Here is a 19,369-nt window from a genome sequence, read left to right as displayed (position 1 = left end):
CCAGGTGGCCGTAAGAGAGGTACGTACCTTGACCTCCCACCGACTGGAATATTGGCCCGCTCCAGCTGTCCAGGGGAGACGAACAAGTTGGACTGGCCAAACGCAACAACATCCATCTTGCATCGCAACCACCGAAACATACTCGAATTAGCCAGTCAAGATGGTGCGCATCGCCTGTACCTCTGGTCGTCTCCTGCCCCGCTTGCTGATTCCCTCTAGGTCGTCCTCGCGGCTTCGATTTGCACCCGCGGAGGGAAAGCTGTCCTCTCTCGACAGTTCCGAGAGATGCCACGATCGCGCATAGAAGCCCTCCTTGCCTCGTTCCCCAAGCTCGCCGACAGCGGCACCCAGCACACCACCGTCGAGCAGGACAATGTCCGCTTCGTCTACCAGCCCCTCGACGAGCTTTACATGGTGCTCATCACCAACCGTCAGTCCAACATCCTCCAGGACATCGACTCCCTTCATCTGTTCGCCCAGGTCGTCACCAGCACATGCAAGAGCCTCGATGAGCGGGAAATCGTCAAGAATGCCTACGAGCTTCTCAGCGCCTTTGACGAACTCGTCACTCTGGGATACCGCGAGAACTTGACCATTAGTCAGATCAAGACCTTCCTTGATATGGAGAGTCATGAGGAGCGGATCCAGGAGATCATTGCACGGGTAAGCAAACCTCCAGCTCCCTCTGGATCTCTGGCGCCTCCTTTTCTGGTTTCAGTATGCTTATACCTCTTTAGAACAAGGAATTGGAAGCCACCGAGGAGCGGAAACGAAAGGCGAAGCAGCTCGAGATGCAGCGCAAGGATGCCGCTCGCAGCGGTCGTAGTGGTGGTATGGGTGGTGGCATGGGTGGTGGTAGTGGCATGCCTCGAACTCCCGTCTACCCCTCGTACACCTCTACTTCGCAATCGAGCGCTGCCAATACCTACGACTCATACGAGGCCGAGAAGAACAAGTCGTTCAGCAAGTACGTATTGCCAGATTACCGACAACCGATCGTCACTAACAAGATCTAGGCCCCTCGCCCCTAAGGCCAAGGGTATGCAGTTGGGCAAGAAGTCCAAGACGACCGATATGTTCGAGCGAGTACGAGGCGATATGGGCGGCGAAATTGACGATTCGCCCCTTGTTACACCGGCGCCCGCACACCACGTTGAGACCCCCGAGCCTCGCCTCTCGTCGACGCTTGATCGTGATGCTATCCACATCACGGTTTCGGAGGCCATCTCGGCCAAGTTGTCTCGTGAAGGTGCCGTCAACTCGCTATCCATCAGCGGCGATCTTACTCTTCGAATCTCGGATCCCAGCTTGACAAAGATCAAGCTTGGTCTCCACGCTGTTCCATCACACGGAGCCCAGTTCCGCACCCACCCCAACGTCGACCGAAATCTGTTCAATGGCTCCAAGGTCATTCAGATGAGCAACACTGCCAGGGGCTTCCCCGTCAACAACGCTGTTGGTGTTCTGCGATGGAGGGCTTCCCCCAAGGTGGACGACGCCAGTGCCTGCCCCATCACCTTCACCGTCTGGATTAACAAGGAGGCACACAAGTACAACATGACGGTCGAGTACGAGCTGACAGGCAGCGATGCTCTGACTGACGTCAACGTGGTCATCCCCTACTCTGGAAGTGAGCCCACCGTCTCTAGCTTCGATGCCACATATGATGTCTCAGGTGATGCTGTCGAGTGGACAATCGGCAATGTAGATGAGGAGAACCCCAGCGGATCGTTCGAGTTTGAGGCAGAGTCCAGCGATGAGAACGACTTCTTCCCCATGACAGTGCGGTTCAACAAATCCTCGCCATTCATTGATGTTGATGTAAGTTGTCTTTACTTGGTTCGTAAAGCTCGAGGCAGTGCTAACAACGGCAAACAGGTGATTACCGCATCCCTTCTGGAAGAGGATGAGGAGGTGACGTTCTCCAAGGAGATCAAGTGTCACGCAGACAACTTTTTGATTGAGTAGATAGTGCCCAAAAGTCGTTTATCTTTGGGAAAAGGCCCAGCTTGAGGCCGGTCTTTAAAGTGGCAGGCTTATGTCTTGAAAGTAGGAGTAGTGACAGGTATCAGGAGTGTCCCGGGGGCTTAGAACCTAATGGCGCAACGACAATATGGATCATTTACGTGTTTTGGTGATGCCGTTCAAGTTTGACTATGTTATGATTTGCATTCATGAGCCTTGTTCCAGTTAAATTCTTGCCCTTCAATTGTTTGGCCAACTGTGAGGGTGTCGTGTACAGTGTCGTTGGTAATTCCGCACAGTACGTCTACTGACCCATCCTTTGACGCCTCCTGGGTAATTTTCAACTTACACAACATCCAAGCCATCTCAGGCACTCACGATATCTATTCGCGATTCAGCCACGGATATGGTATATCCATCGACATTTGATCCGTGCTCTAGACCGGAGCGGTAGAAGCCATGGCTCAAGAAATCCAGCTCGCGCTGTTTAGCGAGACCGAGTATCAAGACAGGGTGCCTAACGATTATCCCGTGAGCTGCCCGACTCTTGATCTGTCGGCGACTTGGGATGCGGCAGGCAGGAATCTCCTTGTTTACAGGCCGCCCAGCCAGGTTGTGTCCAAAATCCACCAGGTTGGCGCGCCTGGCGAGAAAGCCCCAGAGGCGCAGGCCGTAACGTGGAGATCTGATGGTGAGTCGACTCTGCCCTAGTGACGTAGAAATACTAGATCGACAGTATCACTAACTCTTCAAATAGGCCAGTTCCTTGCAGTTGGATGGAGCGATGGTTTTGTGCGGCTGATGGGCTTGGAGAACAACAAAGCTGCCCACCACATCAAAGTGGGTGAAGGACCAGGAAACAAGATCACCCACATTGGCTGGTCGAGCAACAGCATCACCGACAAGAGCTCCAGTGCTGTATCTCGAGCTCTCAAGAATGGCTTGGAAAAAGACCACTCCTTCGGCGAAGACGGGCTCCCGCAAGACCTACCACGGGAGCTGACCTTTTTGGAGATCGATACAGCTTTGCCCAAGCTCAGCCCTCTGCCAAGTGGTAGTGCTGGGGCAGGGTATGTTGTTTCCTTCTCTCGATCAACATAATGCATGCTAATGTACCTTTAGCGAGGATGCCATGGTCTTCACTTTGCGATCAGGCATAGACTTCCTCTTCCGAAGCCCGAAGCCAGAGGAATATGACAAGGTCAACATCATGATCATCGGGAGCAGCGATGGAAAGCTTCAACTCAGCATCTACGACTCCTTCATCATCGGTAGCTTTCTGTGCCCAACGCTTGGTCCCTCGCCAAACCCGCAGTTGGTTCTCCATGCCTCACATCCACAGGTTTCGACTCAAGCTTTGCTCCTCGCAGAGAAGCCGGTTGATGCAGAGGAAGTGCACTTTGTTCCGATGGATTTGCCGTTCATCTCATCTTCACCCATAAATCTCTCGCTTCTGGCATCCAAGTTGACAACTCTGCAAAAGCTTTTGAGATATCTCAAGCAAACACAACTTCACCTGCAAGTCGAGTGGAAGAATACACGAGAGCTTCCAACAAGGTTCTTGAGAAGCATTGAAGGAGATCTTGAGAACCTCGAGACCGGCCCTCGAAGTATTGTCCCAGCTCTGTATCACTTGGCCATGACGGGACACGCATATGAACCTGTCCGTGAATGGCTGGTTGAGAGTCTCGCTGAGCGGGTAAGTAGTCCTTGATAAACTGGCAGAGTATACTAGCTAATCAGTATAGGGCCATAAACGCTGGGACAAGGCAGTAATGTCAGGTCTGGAAAACCTTCGAAGCCTCGTACATGAGAACTTCCTACCTGCCCTAGACCGCTGCGGGATCATCCTCAGCAGACTACGAGGTCTGGCCCAGTTTCACGACGCCCGAGACGATATCGGTTTCTCAGCAACGCAAATTAGCCGTTTGATGGATGTCATTGGCAGTCTTAACTTGATAGGCCACAAGATTCTAATCTACGTCATGGATGAACTCGACAGTTTCAAGACGTTTTCGACATGGCTTCGCTTCCAGATCGACCGCCTTGCCTCGTCCAGCTCAGTAAGCGAGGAGCTCACGGAGAAGGAGGCGACTATGGATACAGAAAAGGTCCTCGCGTATATTCAGAATTACCTGACGGATAGTTCCCTGAAGGTCTTCTTTGATGACATACAGAAAGAGGACTACGAAGCAGATTGGGCGCAGATAGAGGATGTGCCAAGCCTGCTCGATGTGCTTGACAAGCAGCTGACGAAGATTGAGAGGGGAGAGCCCAGCATGAAGGCCTTGCCACATGTTGAGTTCCTTGTTGCATTTGCAACAACGTGGGCGACTCGCATCTTCGATGGCATTGCAGAAGCAAAGAGGCAAAGCGTTCGGCTTGGCAAACCTATCAAACTATCTATCGGGCATCCCATCTCGCAGATTGACATGAGGATGTGCAAGACAAAGACTCAGGTATGGTCATACAAAGCTATAACTAGGTATACTCTTACTTACTATTATTCTAGGACGTGAGGGTCATGATAGCATTGACGTCCAAGGAGACAAAGAGTCAGAGTAAGCACATAATCAACACCGTTCTTGGTACGATGAATTCTGACAAACACAAGTACACATCTTCTGCGCTGGAATCGACATCATCAACGGCATCAGCACCAACCAGTCTCCAACGAGTTGTTGTATTGATCTCGGCTCTCGTACTTTGATCGATTTCAAATTCCTCAACGATGAAACTCTTGTCATTCTTTGTAATGACCAAGGTGAGTTCCTGCATCTTGTCCAAACGGGGTGTTCAATGGCATGCTAACGTTGAATGCAGACAATAAGCACCATGTTGTCAGTGTGCCTGTCCAGCCAGACAAGCTTCCGTACAGCACATATGATGCCGAGAATCAGACTGAGACCTCTCGTGTGTCGGCCGATGACCTCACAACGTATTCCTTCCCTGAAAATTCGGTGCTCAAGCCACTACGCATGGAGGCTTTTGACAGGAACGAAGCGAGGGGAGAAATGCCAGCGAGGATTTGTTTGTTAGAGAGCAATCGAACTGTGCTCAAGACATTTTCACTTCCGAGCCCTCCAGCTTGAGCAGAATTGCTAAAGATACACACTAAGGCATTGGGTATGGCTCAGCATTCTGATGAAACGGAGGGTTGAGGTTGAAACGGAAATGTTGCAGAAGCAAATCTTGACAGTACGCTAGCATAAACTAATTTACAAGATAGAAAGGAAGCACGGCCAGTGTCGACTTTTGATCCGAGGTCCATTGATAAATAGCTAGAACATCCACCCATTTCACTGCCGCGGCTTGGTGATGTCAAAGAACTCTGTCAGGCCCTCGACGACAGCCTCGACGTTCATGTTGACCAGGGGCATGCTGTCGTACGAGTCCTCCTTCATGATGGCGACGAGTGCCAGGTAGCGGTCGACCTCGCGCAGCATGATGGGCTTGTTGCCGTCGTGCAGGACGAGGCAGCTCTCAGCGGTAGGGCAGCCAACCTGGCTCTCGATCGGGGCGCTCCAGGGTTCACCCTCAAGGCGGCGGCGGCCGTCGTCGCTGCGCTGCCAAGTGCCGTAGACCTCTGTGATGTCGATGATGACGTCAATGTAGTCACTGCAGATCTCATAGCTAGCCATATCGGCAGTGGCGCTGTCGGTAGCAATGTAGATCTTGGAAAGAACATCGAACAGGTATGCCTTTTCGAAGCGGCACGTGCGGCAGAGGTTAGTGAGCATGGACTCGAGGGTTCCCAGACGGGGAATGAGCTTCTGGATGACCTTGCTGAAGGCCTCAAAGATGGAGTGGTTGTAGATGGAGGTGAGGTGGAAGGTAACGGGGGCGTTCTCAAAGCCATGGTCCGAGAGCTCGTCCTGGATACGGATGGTGATGTCGCGCTGAATATCGAGCTTGTAGTCGTCCGAGAGGCCATCGACCTTGTGGATAAAGACCTCGATATTGATGTTGGGGTACGTGCGTTGAAGGAAGAGAATGGTGGTGTTGAGGCGCATGACGGCCTCGAGATAGTCGTCCTGAGCGTCGATGACCCAGATAAGGGCGCCAATCTCACTAAAGATGGCCTCGATATCAAAGCCGGGGTTCTCAAAGACGTCGATCTGACCAGGGAAATCCCAGACCTGAAAGTCCATGAACGATCTGGAGGGGTATGGTTTAGTCGGTGAAGGATGTGTGTAAGATGTGGGCAACTCACGCCATGGAATCCTTTTGGATACGAGCCGTCGACTCAAGGAATAAGGTCTCATTTGGTGGCAGCTTGTGAAAGACTACGCTCGAGATGGACGACTTTCCACTCCTATAGCGTATTGTCAACAATCGAGAAACTCATCTTCGTGTTTCAGCATCACAACGTACCTTCGCTGGCCCATGAGAAGTAACCGGGGCTTGCCCTTGGCGGCAGGGCCGGCATTGGGGCCGGGGGTTGAGGGCTTCTGTGCATCCTTGGAGGATGCCGGGGCTCCTCTGCGAGACTGTTCATAGAGACGTTGGAGATTTAGCTGGGCTGGACTGCTTCCTGTATCGTCTGCTTCATCTGAGAGGGTGAGGTTTTGGATAGGAGGGCTGAGAGACATGGTTGAAGGGGTAGGGGTATATAAGCACGGGGGGTTCAAGGCTGATAGATAGTGTTGCGGATTGAAGGGTCAAGAGCTAGGTGGAAGAGCACTGCTCATCTCACTGCAAAGCGAGCATCGATAGATTTTGTTCACTTGCTCAAAACAAAGGTGCAGCTCCATCTCTTTTTCGTCCCTGTTCTTCATCAGGTGCTGACAGCTGGCAGGTGCTTCTGTCGGTGACAGAACAGACACCTCATCACCTCCCTTCTTGATTGAACAACTCACAGCTCCGGACAGAAACCTTGATTTCTCTACCGCCCAGGGCAAGGGGGCGGGAAAGATGGCATCGGGCAGCGGCTCGCAGCCGTGAGGTCCAGTGGGAAGGCGGAAAGGCTGCCGGTCTCAAAAACCCTGGGTACCCCTTGGGCCACGACAGACTGTTCATATAAAAGCCTCGAGCCGTACAGGACGCGTACACTTTGCTCGAGGTTACACATGGTCATCCACGGCGCAGCCCGACCAAGCGAGCCAATGTCGAATCAGTGCGAGCGAGCCCGTCAAGGCTTCTGCCATGGTCACCGCAGTCACCCATATTGTGGCTGCCGACGACGACCGCGCACAGGCTATGGCTGGCAGATCTGTGTGCTAGATAGGACCGAGATGCACTGGCATGTCGTCGTTGCTGGTCACACAAGGGCTCAAGCCAGCCAGCTCTCCAAGGTTATCTGTCGCCCACTCGAGCAACAGGCAGGGGAGGGCTTGTCAGCTGCTGTGACAGGCGGCGGGGAAAGCTGAAAAACACGGGCAGACTAAACACGAATAGTTCATCTTACCTCCATCACTGTCTTGAAGAGCCCAAAGGTTCAAAGAGGTGCGTACTGTGGCCCAAACCTCCCGAGGCTGATGCTGGATGTGATGAGGCTGAGGCTGGGGAGGGAGGCTGCTGCGAGCTGAGTGGCTGGCGTATCCAATGTAAGAGATTGATTGCTTCTTGGTTCGAAGGGATGGGGGCGGTGGCGCAAAATGGTTACTCCGGAGGTGATGTCCTATATAAGAGATGGTGTTGGCTACTGGAGACGCCTAGTATATGGCCGGCGAGGCTCGTCGTCAAGATATGCAGAGGTTGGATGTTCATGAGAGTCAGGTTGTGTGTCTTGTGTGAGTTGGGTCCAGCGATAGCATGATTGAGGGGTCCGGGCCACGAGCTTCAGGTGATAAATGGCGCTCTCGGCCCCCGCAGCCCACTGAAGCTCTGCACCGGGCCTCATGCAGCCCCAGCGCTTTAGAGGCTTATTGTCCCGCTATTAGCGTCCCGTCGGGCGGCGTAAAGTCACGACGTCCTCGGCGAATCATGACCTTTTCTCATATCGAGTCTATTACCCTAGAGTCCAACATCTTAAATCTGCGACTACACACACTCGCTACATTACTTCAACTATTACACTTCCAGTATTATCTAGACTTGTCTTTGTGTGTTTTTCCAATGGGGTATTATCCTTGAATGCCCTTGTTTTGCTCAGGTTGTCTCTTTCGTCCTTAATAAACTTGACGACCGGGGAAACAGTGCTTGCATGAAACTCCTCCTCCGCTTCATTGTCGACTTCTCCTCAGCTGGCTCGGGTTCGTCTTGCGTCACCTTATTAGATCTAGCTTCCTCGATCGATCTACTTCGTGATATTGCCTGGGGTGTAGAGGCGCCTGCTATCGTGGCTGCTCTACCCTTCATGTCTCGATAAGCCTGCATCCTCAACCATTAGATCATTGACAATTAGCCAGTTCCACATCTCAAGAGATACTCACCTTGCTTGACCTGCGTTTCGGGGCCTTTATAGAATCTCGATGCTCGACCGGTGCCTGAGCTTGCTCTATCACCTCTGCAATCTCGCTCGCCACAGTCTTACCTTTCCACCCAGAGCACTCCTCTGCAACGGGGACGAATCTCAAGAACCCCCTCATCGCTGAGATCCCCAGGGCTTGTTCCATGTGTCTTTGGAGCATAGCGTTATTGCGCTTGTTCGTCGCCGTCTGCGCGTAGCAAGCCAGTGCTTCAACCGTCATGATGTATGCGGGATCGCAACTCCCTCCGAAAAGGATACACGCTCCATGTTGAAGTGTCACCACGATGGAAGACACTGGTCGATGATATCTCAGCGCGAGATGCTCGGAGAGTTCAGAGACAAAGGTGTATTCGTCATTAACCTGCAAAACTCCTGTCAGAGGTAATCTCGAGAACAGAGAGACGGGATCCCTTACGATGACGTTGGTCTTGACCTCTGCCAGGACAATCGACTCGTTTCGTACTTGATCTTCTGGGCTCAGAGCGGCAAAGGCTTCTTCGAAGTAGTCGCTCCGTGGTCTTGGGAACTCGGGCAAGGAATACTTTCTCGTCACCTTTGTGATGTCACCAGGGGGCGGACTCTGGACATCTCTCGTGGGCCGTTGATCACCCTCTATGACAGGATCCAGACTTGGCTTGCTCAACCTCGGCTTGATTCTTCTCTCGCTCCCCGAGAGTCTCGGACTCGACAGCCTCCTGGGGAGGTCTTTGGCTTGCCGTGTCTTTGCATCCACAGGCTGTATCGAGTCCCCTCTGGCGTGATGAGGGATGTTCATCACCGGCGCAAGGTGCATCGGGGGCATCATAGTAGCTCATGGGATGAAGTCGACTCTCTAGTAGTGCTCAGGGGAAAAAGAAGGTTGCTCGACCTGACACCTGGCCATTGGATGGCAATACGTACAGCTTTTGTGCTGCCATATAATGTCATCATAGCAGGGTTGGACGGTCCGCTGCATGTCACAAGAGACTGATACGTCTGAAATTGTTGGCGGCCAGTGCGAGCAGATATATCGTCTATGGAAGCAATCTGTCTCGGCCACTGTAACTTGGCGTTTGAGCAATCAGAGGGAGTTAGCATCCTAGACGCCGTCTCTGGTCTCTTCTGGAGGTGCCAAGAGGGCGAGGTCAGAGTATGGGCCGTCGTTTTTTTCGTGTTGCCATTCTCATGTTACAGGTTCTGCAGGTTCCCTATGTTTTCTCCTCCCTCATCTCAACATGAAACCGACATGTTACGCAATCAGTGTGTGTTTTACGGCAACAAGCGACCTCTTTCTTTCTTTGCATTGTTCACGTCTGTCTACCCTCGATGGATGTAGGGTTTCATTGTAGCATCAATCGCCAGCGCACTCAACAAAGAAATTGGATGCTACATCCTTACATGTACAGGCATCTTCCAGGCGACAATGCATTGCGGCCTGACCCACTGGGATCTGAAAGATGCCTCGTGGCAGCCGGTGCTTGATCTTGGGGCCGAAGTGCTCTTTTCTTTTTCCTGGCGGTGGTTAATCTTCCCCGTACGGGTATGGAATCAGGCTCGGCAATGGCATCGAGATTTCGGGGCCGATTACCCTACACCGACCGATATTCGCCACCTAGTTTTTGATTCACTTCGGCGTACAGTATCTCTGCTTGATCGGAAGCGGACGTCATCTCCGTCATCCGAATGCGAAGCACTCATTAGGGGCATCCAGACTGTCGGAATGCAATGCCTCACAGCGTGGCTCCGCGGGCGTGAGCTTGGGTCTTGTGGGCGGCGCTAGGCATGACCGAGTCAAGTTTCAGGCGTGTATTTGTTTTGTTTGCTCCATTGCTTGTCTTGTCTCGGGCCCCCAGCTTGCAGGTCAGCGCGCAGGACTTTGGGATTTTGTTGACTACAGATTCTGGAATATGACCTGTCAAGAAGGGCAATGGGCCTAGACCTTGTCAGTTCAAGAGTCGAGACCCCGTCATGTTCTATGCCATCCATTATCCACCCCCCCCCTGTCGAGTCTAAATGCTTAGCTTTTATCTTGGCAGGCTTGGGAACAGCCCTTTATCAACGGGGCCTATCTATCTTGCAGACCGTCGAGGCTGGAGCTGCGATATAGGTTATGTTTGTCGATGTAGTCCCTGACTTTGCTGTTGGGGATCCTATGCACAACGTCAGATCAAGTCGGAGTTGTCCAGACGTTGAACCAACATGTCATCCAGACTCGGACTACTTCGATCCCCATTTTCCTGTTGATCAAGCCTTTTGACATTTGTACAGGCCGGTCTCGCGTCTTGCTTCAATAGCAAGCGGGTCTTGGTGCTGCTAATATCTTCGGTGACATGCTGCATCTTTCTAAGTCCAGCCACCAAAACCATGGCACATGTTGTTGCAAAAGACATACCTTGTGAATGATGTGTATGTTTTGTCTCCACTGCTCAAGGCTTGCCAGAGCCGGTTCGGTCTCAGTTCCCCGGCGCTCCAAGGCGAAAAGGCCGTATCTATCGAGAATATGGTCAAGATCACGCTTCTCCCAGACGCCAGGCGTGGACATGGTCTGAACTAGATCGAGGCCGGCCAAGAGGACGATTTTGGCACTTCTCTTGGTTCCCTCGTCGCACTCGATGCCCCCGATGACATCGTTGATCTCGTAGTCAACATGATCTAGGACTTGGGCAGTTGGGATGGTAGTTGGACTCTCAGTCTCCCAGGGATCGACTGTTAGCCAATCATACTCATCTTCTGCCGCGAGCCTGCACATCTCGACACGATGATGACCGGGAGCTAACCCCTGTTTCTATGAGAAAGTTAAGCGCGGCAGTCGAAGGTCATCAATTTAAGACGCACCTTGTAACCGTCAGATACTAGGAACGGCGTTAGTTGACAAATGGGTCTACACGTGGGGAGCATGCAACATACCAGGACTGAGAACCCCTCCTACGACTCCGAATCCTACGAGGCGTTAGTAGTGAGGAACTAATTGCGACAGAAAGAATGGGCTTCCCCGCTGTTGTTGCATAGTCTCGAGCTACTACGGCAACGAATTAGCAACTGCCAGGAGTGACATCTTGTTTGGTGATAGCGCACTATCAAACATCTCTAGATGTGCTGTAATGGATGTTAGCCTTGTCTCTATTTAACTAGCTAGGTTGTCATCCGGATAGGACGGAATAGATATGTAGGTAGTCATGCCTTTGGTGATTGGGGAAACTAAAGCCGTCAGTCTACGGGGAAGAATAAGAAGAACAAGTTGACCGACATGAGCCGCATGCCAACAGCACCAGTGGTACTTGATCCTTTGGACATTCTGTGAGCCCTAGTGACTGGCGTCAGCTCTTCAATGTCTGTAGAGTCTCAGATACCATCATGCATACGATCAGAAGGGAACTTGTAGCCGGAAGGCGTATGAGTCTTGGGGCAATGATGACCGTAGGCCATGTTGACTATCGTGGATGATGTGGCGATGATAGGTGATGAGTCCAGCCGTCAAGCCCGGAAAGATGAGCTGTCGTTTTATCGCAATGAGCCACAGTCTGCGTTTGCTGGGGAATGTGTCAGCTTTCAGCTTGGGTTGCGAATCAAGATGAGCATACAAAATTCTGTGAAGATGTCACCGGATCCGGACAATTGAAAAGCTGTCGCCAGAGAAACAGTTACTTGGACGTCTAGAATAGAATAGATGGATATCTACAGGCGGGACTAGAATGTCGAGTAGCTTGGAGATCAACGCAAGGATCTAAAGCTTAATGGGCACCAAAAGTTGAGGCCTGTGTCCATACAGCCACATCTTCTGCACCGAACCAAACCTTCTGTGAGCTCAGACAAATGCATTTTCGGGTTTTTACCCACGTGCTCCCACCATGAATGTGAATATTTCCGGCGTCAACAAACTCGCTGTAACCCTTTCCGGCCAATCATGACACGCACAAGAGGGTTTCTATCTCTTCATGCCTTGAAAGCGGGCCAATGGATCTCGCAAGCATGCCCATTAACAGAAGCCTACAAGATCCACCGTGTCCTGGCCAACATCACATCTCGCATTTCACTCATCCTGAAAGCAGTTCAAGTTCGGGTCGTGCAGGTCTCGTCAATTATTAAGGGACGCCAATAAAGCAGCATAAAATAGCCCAAGAGTCGAGACCGACCCCCGGCCTCCACATATTCCCTCACACCCCTCCCCCCTTCTCCAAAAGAGTCCCTCTTTTCATTCTGCACACGCCACCGGCAGCCAAGGTGATGGATGACCTCGACCCGGGCCTTTGGAACCTGTACCCGAGAGTTCTAAGACAACGCCGGGCTTCCCGCCTTGCGTCCCGGCCCACGTGCGGTCAGGTCGAGCTGTCTCCGTAGCATGAATTGATACGCCGCCAACCCCAGGATTATGACTTCGACAGGCACCAGTAGCACCGAGAGGGCCACGCCAGCACGACTCTGCTTGCAGAGCGTGTCAAAATGGGGCTGCGTCGTCATTGCGATGTTCTCCCACCGGCAAGACCAGCTTTGCAAGGTATCAACCTCCGTGGACGCGTTTACCGCGTAAAAGAAGGACATGGAAATGATTGCAGCGATAAGAGCCACGATTGGCGGCCCGAATGCAAGAGTCATTTCAACCCCAGTCTTGTTGCGCATCTTTTTTCATCACCACCGTTAGTCCCGAGACGAAAAAGCAAGCAGATGGGGATCGGTGCCTTACAGTTGGGACTTTGCTGGAGACTAGTGAGATGGCATTAGCCACCATCATAAGGACGCTGCAGACCACCAGGGCCACCGTAGGGCGCAGGTCAAAGTTGGCCGGCCACAGGGGGAGCAGGTAATCGCCGGGGACATGCGTAGCATTGTAGACCGCAATGGAGTCTGCCGAGACACCCAGGATGGTGATGCCGGCGGCGAGCCCAAGGACTGTCAGGCCCAGCCTGGCGCTGTCGGTCAGGCGGAACATGCGAGACTTGGACTCGAACTTGGCATCGTCCATGTCGGCATCGAAATTGGAGGCGGCTGAGATCTCCGTCTTGGAGCCCGTCGAGATGTGGCTAAGGGTAGGATCCATTGTCACTAGATCGACTAGAGAGACGGATTGAGGAAAGGTGCTGGAAACAAGACGACGAGGAAAAAGAAAACCCGAGACCCGCCCGAGGGAAGAGACAAGAAGGAGACGAAGGAGAAAGAAAAGGAAACCGGGGTGTAAACACAGGGAGACTGCTAAGTTCTTGACGGAGGAGGAGTCAGTTCGTGGGGATCACAGATACAGATATATACACATCTGGGGAACCATCAATTACCGCTCTCTCACAAGAGCCGGCGCTCTCTAAGCGATGAACACCAGCACTATGACGTCCTCAACACCAATGGGATCAAGCAGAGCATGGTGATAGCACTGAAGCGCCCATGCGAGCAACGCAGGCTAGGCGCGCTGATCGGCAGTATGTACGTCCTAAATTGACTGCAACCTCCCGTTCCGTTCATGTGAGAGATTAGCATTGAATCGTGTTGCGGGATTGGCTGGGTGATCATCGTTCACAGTCGGAGCGATTGTGAGGGTATTTGCCGTGGGCGCTTAGAGCAGACATTGCCCAATGAGAGGCACCCAAGCTCCCCCGAGATGGTTGGCACCGGCAACTGTTTCAGTCCTTGTCAACCGTTGGCGCGAGCGGCTATGTGCGTCCGTTGCGAAGAGGAACAGGGAGATGGCCAACTAGCGGCCATTGGAGTTAATCCGTCCATTGAAGGCGTCGACGGTCGTCCACAGCGTCGTAGTTGCATTTCATAGGAGGTTTCTTGTGTGAGTGGAGCGTCACGAAATGGGCTCCTCTGCAAGTTGAAGTTGAAAGCGGACCCTTGGAATCGATAGTCACATGGCAGAGCACATGACACGGTACGGGTAAGACAAGCCACAGGTGGCAGCCACAGCTTGGCAGCTTGATTGCCAATGCACGTGAGCGACTTTGGAAAAAAAGTTTGGGTGACACAACCGATGCGGAAGGTGCAAGCCCATCAAGCCCCATGGCCCTTCTTTCAATTCAAGGGAAGCCACAATGTGGACCCCGAAAATCTTCGGCCAGGGCATATTTTCCCAGCGAAGGAGAGGAGCATCGCAATCAATCAATGAATCAATCAATCCTCGATGCAACGTCCTTTCTTTCAGCTCTGCGGATACAATCCTCTTTACGGGACAGGGGGCCTGTCACCCAAGCCAAGAGTCGTTATGCTGCAAGTATCCGAGATGAGGCCTGTCGGCTTGCTTTTGCCAGCTAATAACGATGCTGCCTCTGCTGCGTATCAATCCTCATCATGCCTTGCCTTTGGGAGCCTTGCTTGTCGCATGAACCCTACCCGGGCACATTGATGCGGCCGTCTAACAATACCTATTTCTATACAGACTACCGACACAGTCATGCGGCGCAGCAGCAAGGATCGAGGAGTTGAGCGCAGAAAAAAGCACAGATAAATGCCAGCAACTGTTTCACGATGGCTACGCTCAAAACATGATCAACGGGCATCACCGATGTTGATGTTGTCGGCACAAGTTTGACGTTTGGCATGTGCCAAGATGGTCAAGCTTGGCCTGAGCTTTGGAGCTTGTTGATGAGAAAAGAGGTCGCTCGTCGTGAGGCGCCACGGATGATCGACGGTGCTAGTGTCTTCGCCGGTTGTGGTTAGACGCCCAGACCAACCAGGACAAGGACAAGGACAAGGACATGGACAATGAACTAGGAGCAGCATCCAGGAACCCAGAATTTGGTGTTGATGTTTACTGATCAGTAATCGGAATTCAGGGTATCCGTGACACAGCAGCAGGGGCAATGCAGAGCTGAAGATTCGGAATCCTACATCCGGCAATGGAACCGGCACTTTGATGTGTGTTTGGATAAGCAAGCAAAGGCAACTGGATCCGATCATGATACCTCGAGTCTGATAATCATTGGCGGACTGAGAACGACCGAACACTGCATCAAGAGAGGCCCTACGAGCCCCGACCTGTTACACATTAAAGACCCAAGAAGGCTCCATGCAGATCAGATGCAGCTTTCATCAACTCCATGCTCAAATCCTCCAGCGCCCCACCTCTCTCAACGCGGACTCTTGCCTTTAGCTCCAGGCCAAACCGAGAACAGGATGACTTGGAGGCGCCAAATTATGGGGATTTGGCGCCTCTGTCCGCAGCGCGCAGCAACCGGAGACAACAAGCAGAGGAGAGGAAACGGGGAACAAATCCCCTTGTGGTTGAACACCCCTTCCCACAGGCGGCCTAATGCAATCTTGATGTCCTGCAGCTGTCTGCAACCAGGACGTGAATGGATATTAATTACGGATGCGTCCCGGGTTGATGGCGATTTTCGCCTCACCTCTTGATCTCTGGACGAATAGAGTTCTCCTAGCCCGCTGTTGCGGTCCTTCAATGGCCCCGACCATTGATGATGCTTCGACTGGCATGGCTGGAGTTGAGTCCTTGAGTGTTGACAAATAGATGACGGTTTACAGTTGACAATTGGGCCTGGAGCTGGGAACGGCATGTGGATAGGATACCCGTCAGTCAAACGTCCCGCACCGGCGAAGGCGAAGAGGGCGAGAACAAAGGAAGCAAAGCCATTTGCGGATCAATACACCCCTCGGTGTGTCGAGGCGCCAAAACAGCCAGATTGGGACAAGACAGCTGTCGCATTCAGATCGGAATAGCATCCTCTGTGAGATCATGTGCGTATGAGGGTTGGGTAAAAGACATGACGACACACGATGGGCAATACGTACTATAGCCCGAGGAGAAGCTCCAAAGACTTGGATCAACGGCGACAGCGCCATCCGCGCCATCCAGCTGGGTACGATGTGCCCAAGGTCGACAAGGGCGGACGCAAAGATTTTTTTCTTTTCTTTTTCTTCATGTTGACCAACAACATGTTGAATCGACAATTCAAGGGCGAAGAGAACCGTTCATAAGCAGGTCTGGTATAGGGAAGCTAGGGCAGGGATCCAGGACCCTTGTCCTTGGAGAAATGTCATTTCTTCGCGGGATATCTTAGAGGCCAAGACGAGCTGGGGCGAACACACAAGACGATTGGTCAAGAAATGCACATTTCTGCATACTTCGGCTCGTTGACATCCGTACGAGAAAGAAAAAAGCATCTTGATGAGAGAGAAACGTTTCCGGAAACCTCGTCGTCGTCGTTTCTTCCCATCTCACCCCAGGGTTCGTTTGAATCGAGGGTCTCCGAGGGGTCTCCCGCACAGTCCACAACAAGATCAGTTCTCCTCGAGGCCCGCCGCGGGCTCGGCTCGGGCGCGGATCAAGCGAGCGAGACACGGGGCATGACACAAAGCGGATAACTATGTAAGTGACAGGAGTTATCAAAGGCTGTGGCTGCTATGCATTCGGGATGGGGCACGACGGGGAGAGAAACCATCCCTTGGTTCATGATCCATGATCCATGACCAATAGCCGGTGGCACCAGGGACTATGGTCCTCAGTTCAGATTCGATTCCCATCTCATGGGAAGAAGCCTTTTTGCGCGTTGGGTTGTCAGCCACAGACGAACATGAACAAGGGTCTCGTTGGGCTTTGAGTTCGGTTCTAGGCTGAGAGCGGTTTAACAGTGCGATAACACGCCTGGACCCCCGGCTCTCCGGACCCAAGCAGTCGGTTCTCGTGTGTGTCTGGTGTGCCTGGCGTTGGGTGGGATTGCGGCTTTCCAGCTGACAGCCTCGGGCAAGGGTTGATGGAAGCAAGGGTGTCGGGGCTGAAGGAGGAGGACATGGGAAATCTCTGCACCTGGACTGCGTCGGACTGGATTGACACACACACGCACACACTCGATATTATGATTGATTCCTTCTGGCAGGCAGACGAAAGCTGTTGTCATTGAGTCTGGAACCCCTCGACACGACAAACTGGGTACTTCCCCCGGCAACTTACACATCCATGCCTGGGGCTGGGCTGGGCCGGACTGGGGGGGCCGTCGGGCTTTGGCTTGGGGGCTTGGGGCTAAAGGGGGGGGGGGGGACTTTTTTTTTTTTGGGTCCGTCCTTGAGCCTTTGCCGACGGACGGGTCAAGTTGTTATGGGCATGGGTAGGTAGTCTACGGTAGGCGTGGACATGGATGAGCAGGGACAAGGTCAAGGTCAAGGTCATGGTTATGGGCGTGGGCGTGAGTGTGAGCGATGCTTGAGCACTCCCTCGAGTCCCTCCATCGTCATTCACGCCCTCATCCGTCCATTGTTTGATTGATTTGATTATATTAGTACAGCATCCTCGGTCAGCCCTGCTCTACTCTGTCTGCCCCTCCTTGTCTCGACCTCTCCTCATCTTGTCCGACTTGTTCTTTGACTCCGAGTACCTTTGATATTGGCGTTATTGTACATCACACACGACTTGGCTTATCAATACCTACATACGGCAAGCATCACGATACCATACCGCACTCTTCAGCATTTGCGCTCGACGACTTACATCTCGACCGACTACAGCTTGGGCTTCAATTGACGCAGGCATCGTCACATCTTAATACTCGGTTGCGCAACATAACCAAGACACATCAAACATGTCTTTCAATACAACGTTTCCTCCATCTCAACCGGCCGACGCCTTTGTAAGTCATTCACCTCGCCGGCGCATCAACACCAATACTAACCTCGACCTTTCTCACGCAGCAATATTTCTGCAGGCTTCCCACAGAACTCCGACTCAAGATTTGGAACTACAACCTCCCCCAGACACGGCTCGTCCCCGTAAGATGCGGATCGTCATGGCCCGGCTGCTCAGATTCGCTCTCATGGACAGGGTGCACATCGCCCGTGCCCATCCCCGCCAACCTCCACGCTTGCGCCGAGTCTCGCGCCGAGGCCCTGAAGCACTACCAGCTTGAGTTTGGCTTTGCCCGCGGTCCCGGTCAGGTCTTTTTCAACCCCCAATATGATATTCTCTACTTTGGTCCCCGCGATGGATACATGGCCGCCGACTCTCAGTTCCAGACTTGCATGTCAATGTGCGACCCTGCTGAGCTCGCCGCCGTTCGTCGTCTCGCCATCAACGACGCCCTCTTCTGGATTGACACTACCTACCGCTCCATGACTGCTGCCAGTCTCACCGTCGAGCTGCTCCGTCGCATCCAGGCTCGCATGCCCGGTCTCGAGGAGATAATATTCGTGCCCCGCGCCGAAGAGTCTCCCGACTCTGTCTCATATGTCGAGCCTACTATGGTTTACGTTCGCATGGCCCGCCAGATTCAGACTGCGCTCGCGACGCTCTGCGAACAAACTCCTGGCTGGAAGCCGCCTTGCTGGAGGATTCTGCCGCTGAGCGCGTTCCCGCAGCCTTACCAGACCATTGACGCCGCCTGAAATGAGTGCAGTGCAAGATAAGTCACATACTCATACAGAGCGCCCGACACATACGGACTGGACGTTCTTCATGGCACATACTCCAAGGACGTTGCCCTTGACCATATTTTGGACAAGAGCCTGCCGCTGCTATTGCGCATTGTTCGGCCAACGCCCCTTTTGATATTGAGCGACAGCGCCATGCACTTATACCCTCTCATACACGACATCCCGTCCAGGAAGAGGCGGATCGCCGGTCGTTCCCGCATACGATATGCGCATATCATGGCATCTCATTGCCATCTCCAACTACGGCTTCGCTATTAATACCAAAATATCAGCATTTCTCCGCCTCTAGGTACATACGAGGCCATCCTAGACGGGAGCAACAGGCCCGCAAACAACCAAACGCGATCTTGACGCGAAAAAACGAATACGCATTTTTCGCCCTGGCTAGGGCTGCATCATGAGGGAAGTCCATGGCAGAGGGCTTGTAACATAGTGGCTGGCCGTGTAGGAGGCCCAAGGCGTTTCTAGGAGTTCTTGATATTTGGCCTAGGTTTGGGAGCATGACAACTGGCGAGATTGCCTTCTGACTACATGTCACTACTGTGTAAAGATAGATACTTGTACAAAGGCTATGCTACAGAGCTATGAGGCTACCTGACGCCGATCCGATAATGCATGTACAACGGATATACCGGTTTTGCTTCCGCA

General features: G+C 52.7%; 7 protein-coding genes across 7 annotated transcripts; 3 read left to right on the top strand and 4 right to left on the bottom strand.

Annotated features, from left to right (window-relative positions):
• The first annotated feature begins 109 nt into the window (after window positions 1-109).
• NECHADRAFT_71173 (uncharacterized protein) lies at window positions 110-2,146 on the top strand. The gene is made up of 5 exons (XM_003048950.1): window positions 110-163; window positions 220-663; window positions 738-958; window positions 1,011-1,821; window positions 1,879-2,146. Exons 1-5 carry the CDS (start codon window positions 161-163, stop codon window positions 1,966-1,968), a joined length of 1,569 nt encoding a protein of 522 aa, XP_003048996.1. The 5' UTR covers window positions 110-160; the 3' UTR covers window positions 1,969-2,146.
• A 278-nt stretch (window positions 2,147-2,424) lies between these two features.
• Window positions 2,425-5,199, top strand: NECHADRAFT_101327 (uncharacterized protein; the record flags this gene model as incomplete). The annotated part of the gene is made up of 7 exons (XM_003048949.1): window positions 2,425-2,656; window positions 2,723-3,035; window positions 3,088-3,664; window positions 3,714-4,424; window positions 4,478-4,526; window positions 4,580-4,729; window positions 4,789-5,199. 7 exons carry the CDS (start codon window positions 2,425-2,427, stop codon window positions 5,055-5,057), a joined length of 2,301 nt encoding a protein of 766 aa, XP_003048995.1. The 3' UTR covers window positions 5,058-5,199.
• Window positions 5,200-5,264: 65 nt separating this feature from the next.
• Window positions 5,265-6,557, bottom strand: NECHADRAFT_95606 (uncharacterized protein; the record flags this gene model as incomplete). The annotated part of the gene is made up of 3 exons (XM_003048762.1): window positions 5,265-6,123; window positions 6,179-6,280; window positions 6,340-6,557. The coding sequence occupies 3 exons, from the start codon at window positions 6,555-6,557 to the stop codon at window positions 5,265-5,267; spliced, it is 1,179 nt and encodes a 392-aa protein (XP_003048808.1).
• A 1,498-nt stretch (window positions 6,558-8,055) lies between these two features.
• Window positions 8,056-9,170, bottom strand: NECHADRAFT_46561 (uncharacterized protein; the record flags this gene model as incomplete). The annotated part of the gene is made up of 3 exons (XM_003048761.1): window positions 8,056-8,277; window positions 8,340-8,738; window positions 8,793-9,170. The coding sequence occupies 3 exons, from the start codon at window positions 9,168-9,170 to the stop codon at window positions 8,056-8,058; spliced, it is 999 nt and encodes a 332-aa protein (XP_003048807.1).
• A 1,465-nt stretch (window positions 9,171-10,635) lies between these two features.
• On the bottom strand, window positions 10,636-11,141 carry NECHADRAFT_7866 (uncharacterized protein; the record flags this gene model as incomplete). The annotated part of the gene is made up of 2 exons (XM_003048760.1): window positions 10,636-10,689; window positions 10,749-11,141. Coding segments are annotated over 2 exons (447 nt in total), but the record flags the coding sequence as incomplete, so codon positions are not given.
• A 1,484-nt stretch (window positions 11,142-12,625) lies between these two features.
• On the bottom strand, window positions 12,626-13,391 carry NECHADRAFT_46756 (uncharacterized protein; the record flags this gene model as incomplete). The annotated part of the gene is made up of 2 exons (XM_003048759.1): window positions 12,626-12,973; window positions 13,038-13,391. 2 exons carry the CDS (start codon window positions 13,389-13,391, stop codon window positions 12,626-12,628), a joined length of 702 nt encoding a protein of 233 aa, XP_003048805.1.
• A 4,483-nt stretch (window positions 13,392-17,874) lies between these two features.
• On the top strand, window positions 17,875-18,673 carry NECHADRAFT_83863 (uncharacterized protein; the record flags this gene model as incomplete). Its single annotated transcript, XM_003048948.1, has 2 exons — window positions 17,875-17,922; window positions 17,984-18,673. 2 exons carry the CDS (start codon window positions 17,875-17,877, stop codon window positions 18,671-18,673), a joined length of 738 nt encoding a protein of 245 aa, XP_003048994.1.
• Window positions 18,674-19,369: the final 696 nt, after the last annotated feature.

The sequence above is a fragment of the Fusarium vanettenii genome (assembly GCF_000151355.1).
Source record: "Fusarium vanettenii 77-13-4 chromosome 8 genomic scaffold NECHAsca_10_chr8_2_0, whole genome shotgun sequence".
Lineage (NCBI taxonomy): Eukaryota > Fungi > Ascomycota > Sordariomycetes > Hypocreales > Nectriaceae > Fusarium > Fusarium vanettenii.
This window is presented reverse-complemented; position numbering and strand designations above follow the sequence as displayed.

What these genes read in the sequence shown, in the direction of transcription:
- NECHADRAFT_71173 (XM_003048950.1), top strand. An exon ending in TCCAGGAGATCATTGCACGG is followed by an intron (nt 664 to 737) that starts GTAAGCAAACCT and finishes ATACCTCTTTAG; the next exon opens with AACAAGGAATTGGAAGCCAC. An exon ending in GAGGCCGAGAAGAACAAGTC is followed by an intron (nt 959 to 1,010) that starts GTTCAGCAAGTA and finishes GTCACTAACAAG; the next exon opens with ATCTAGGCCCCTCGCCCCTA.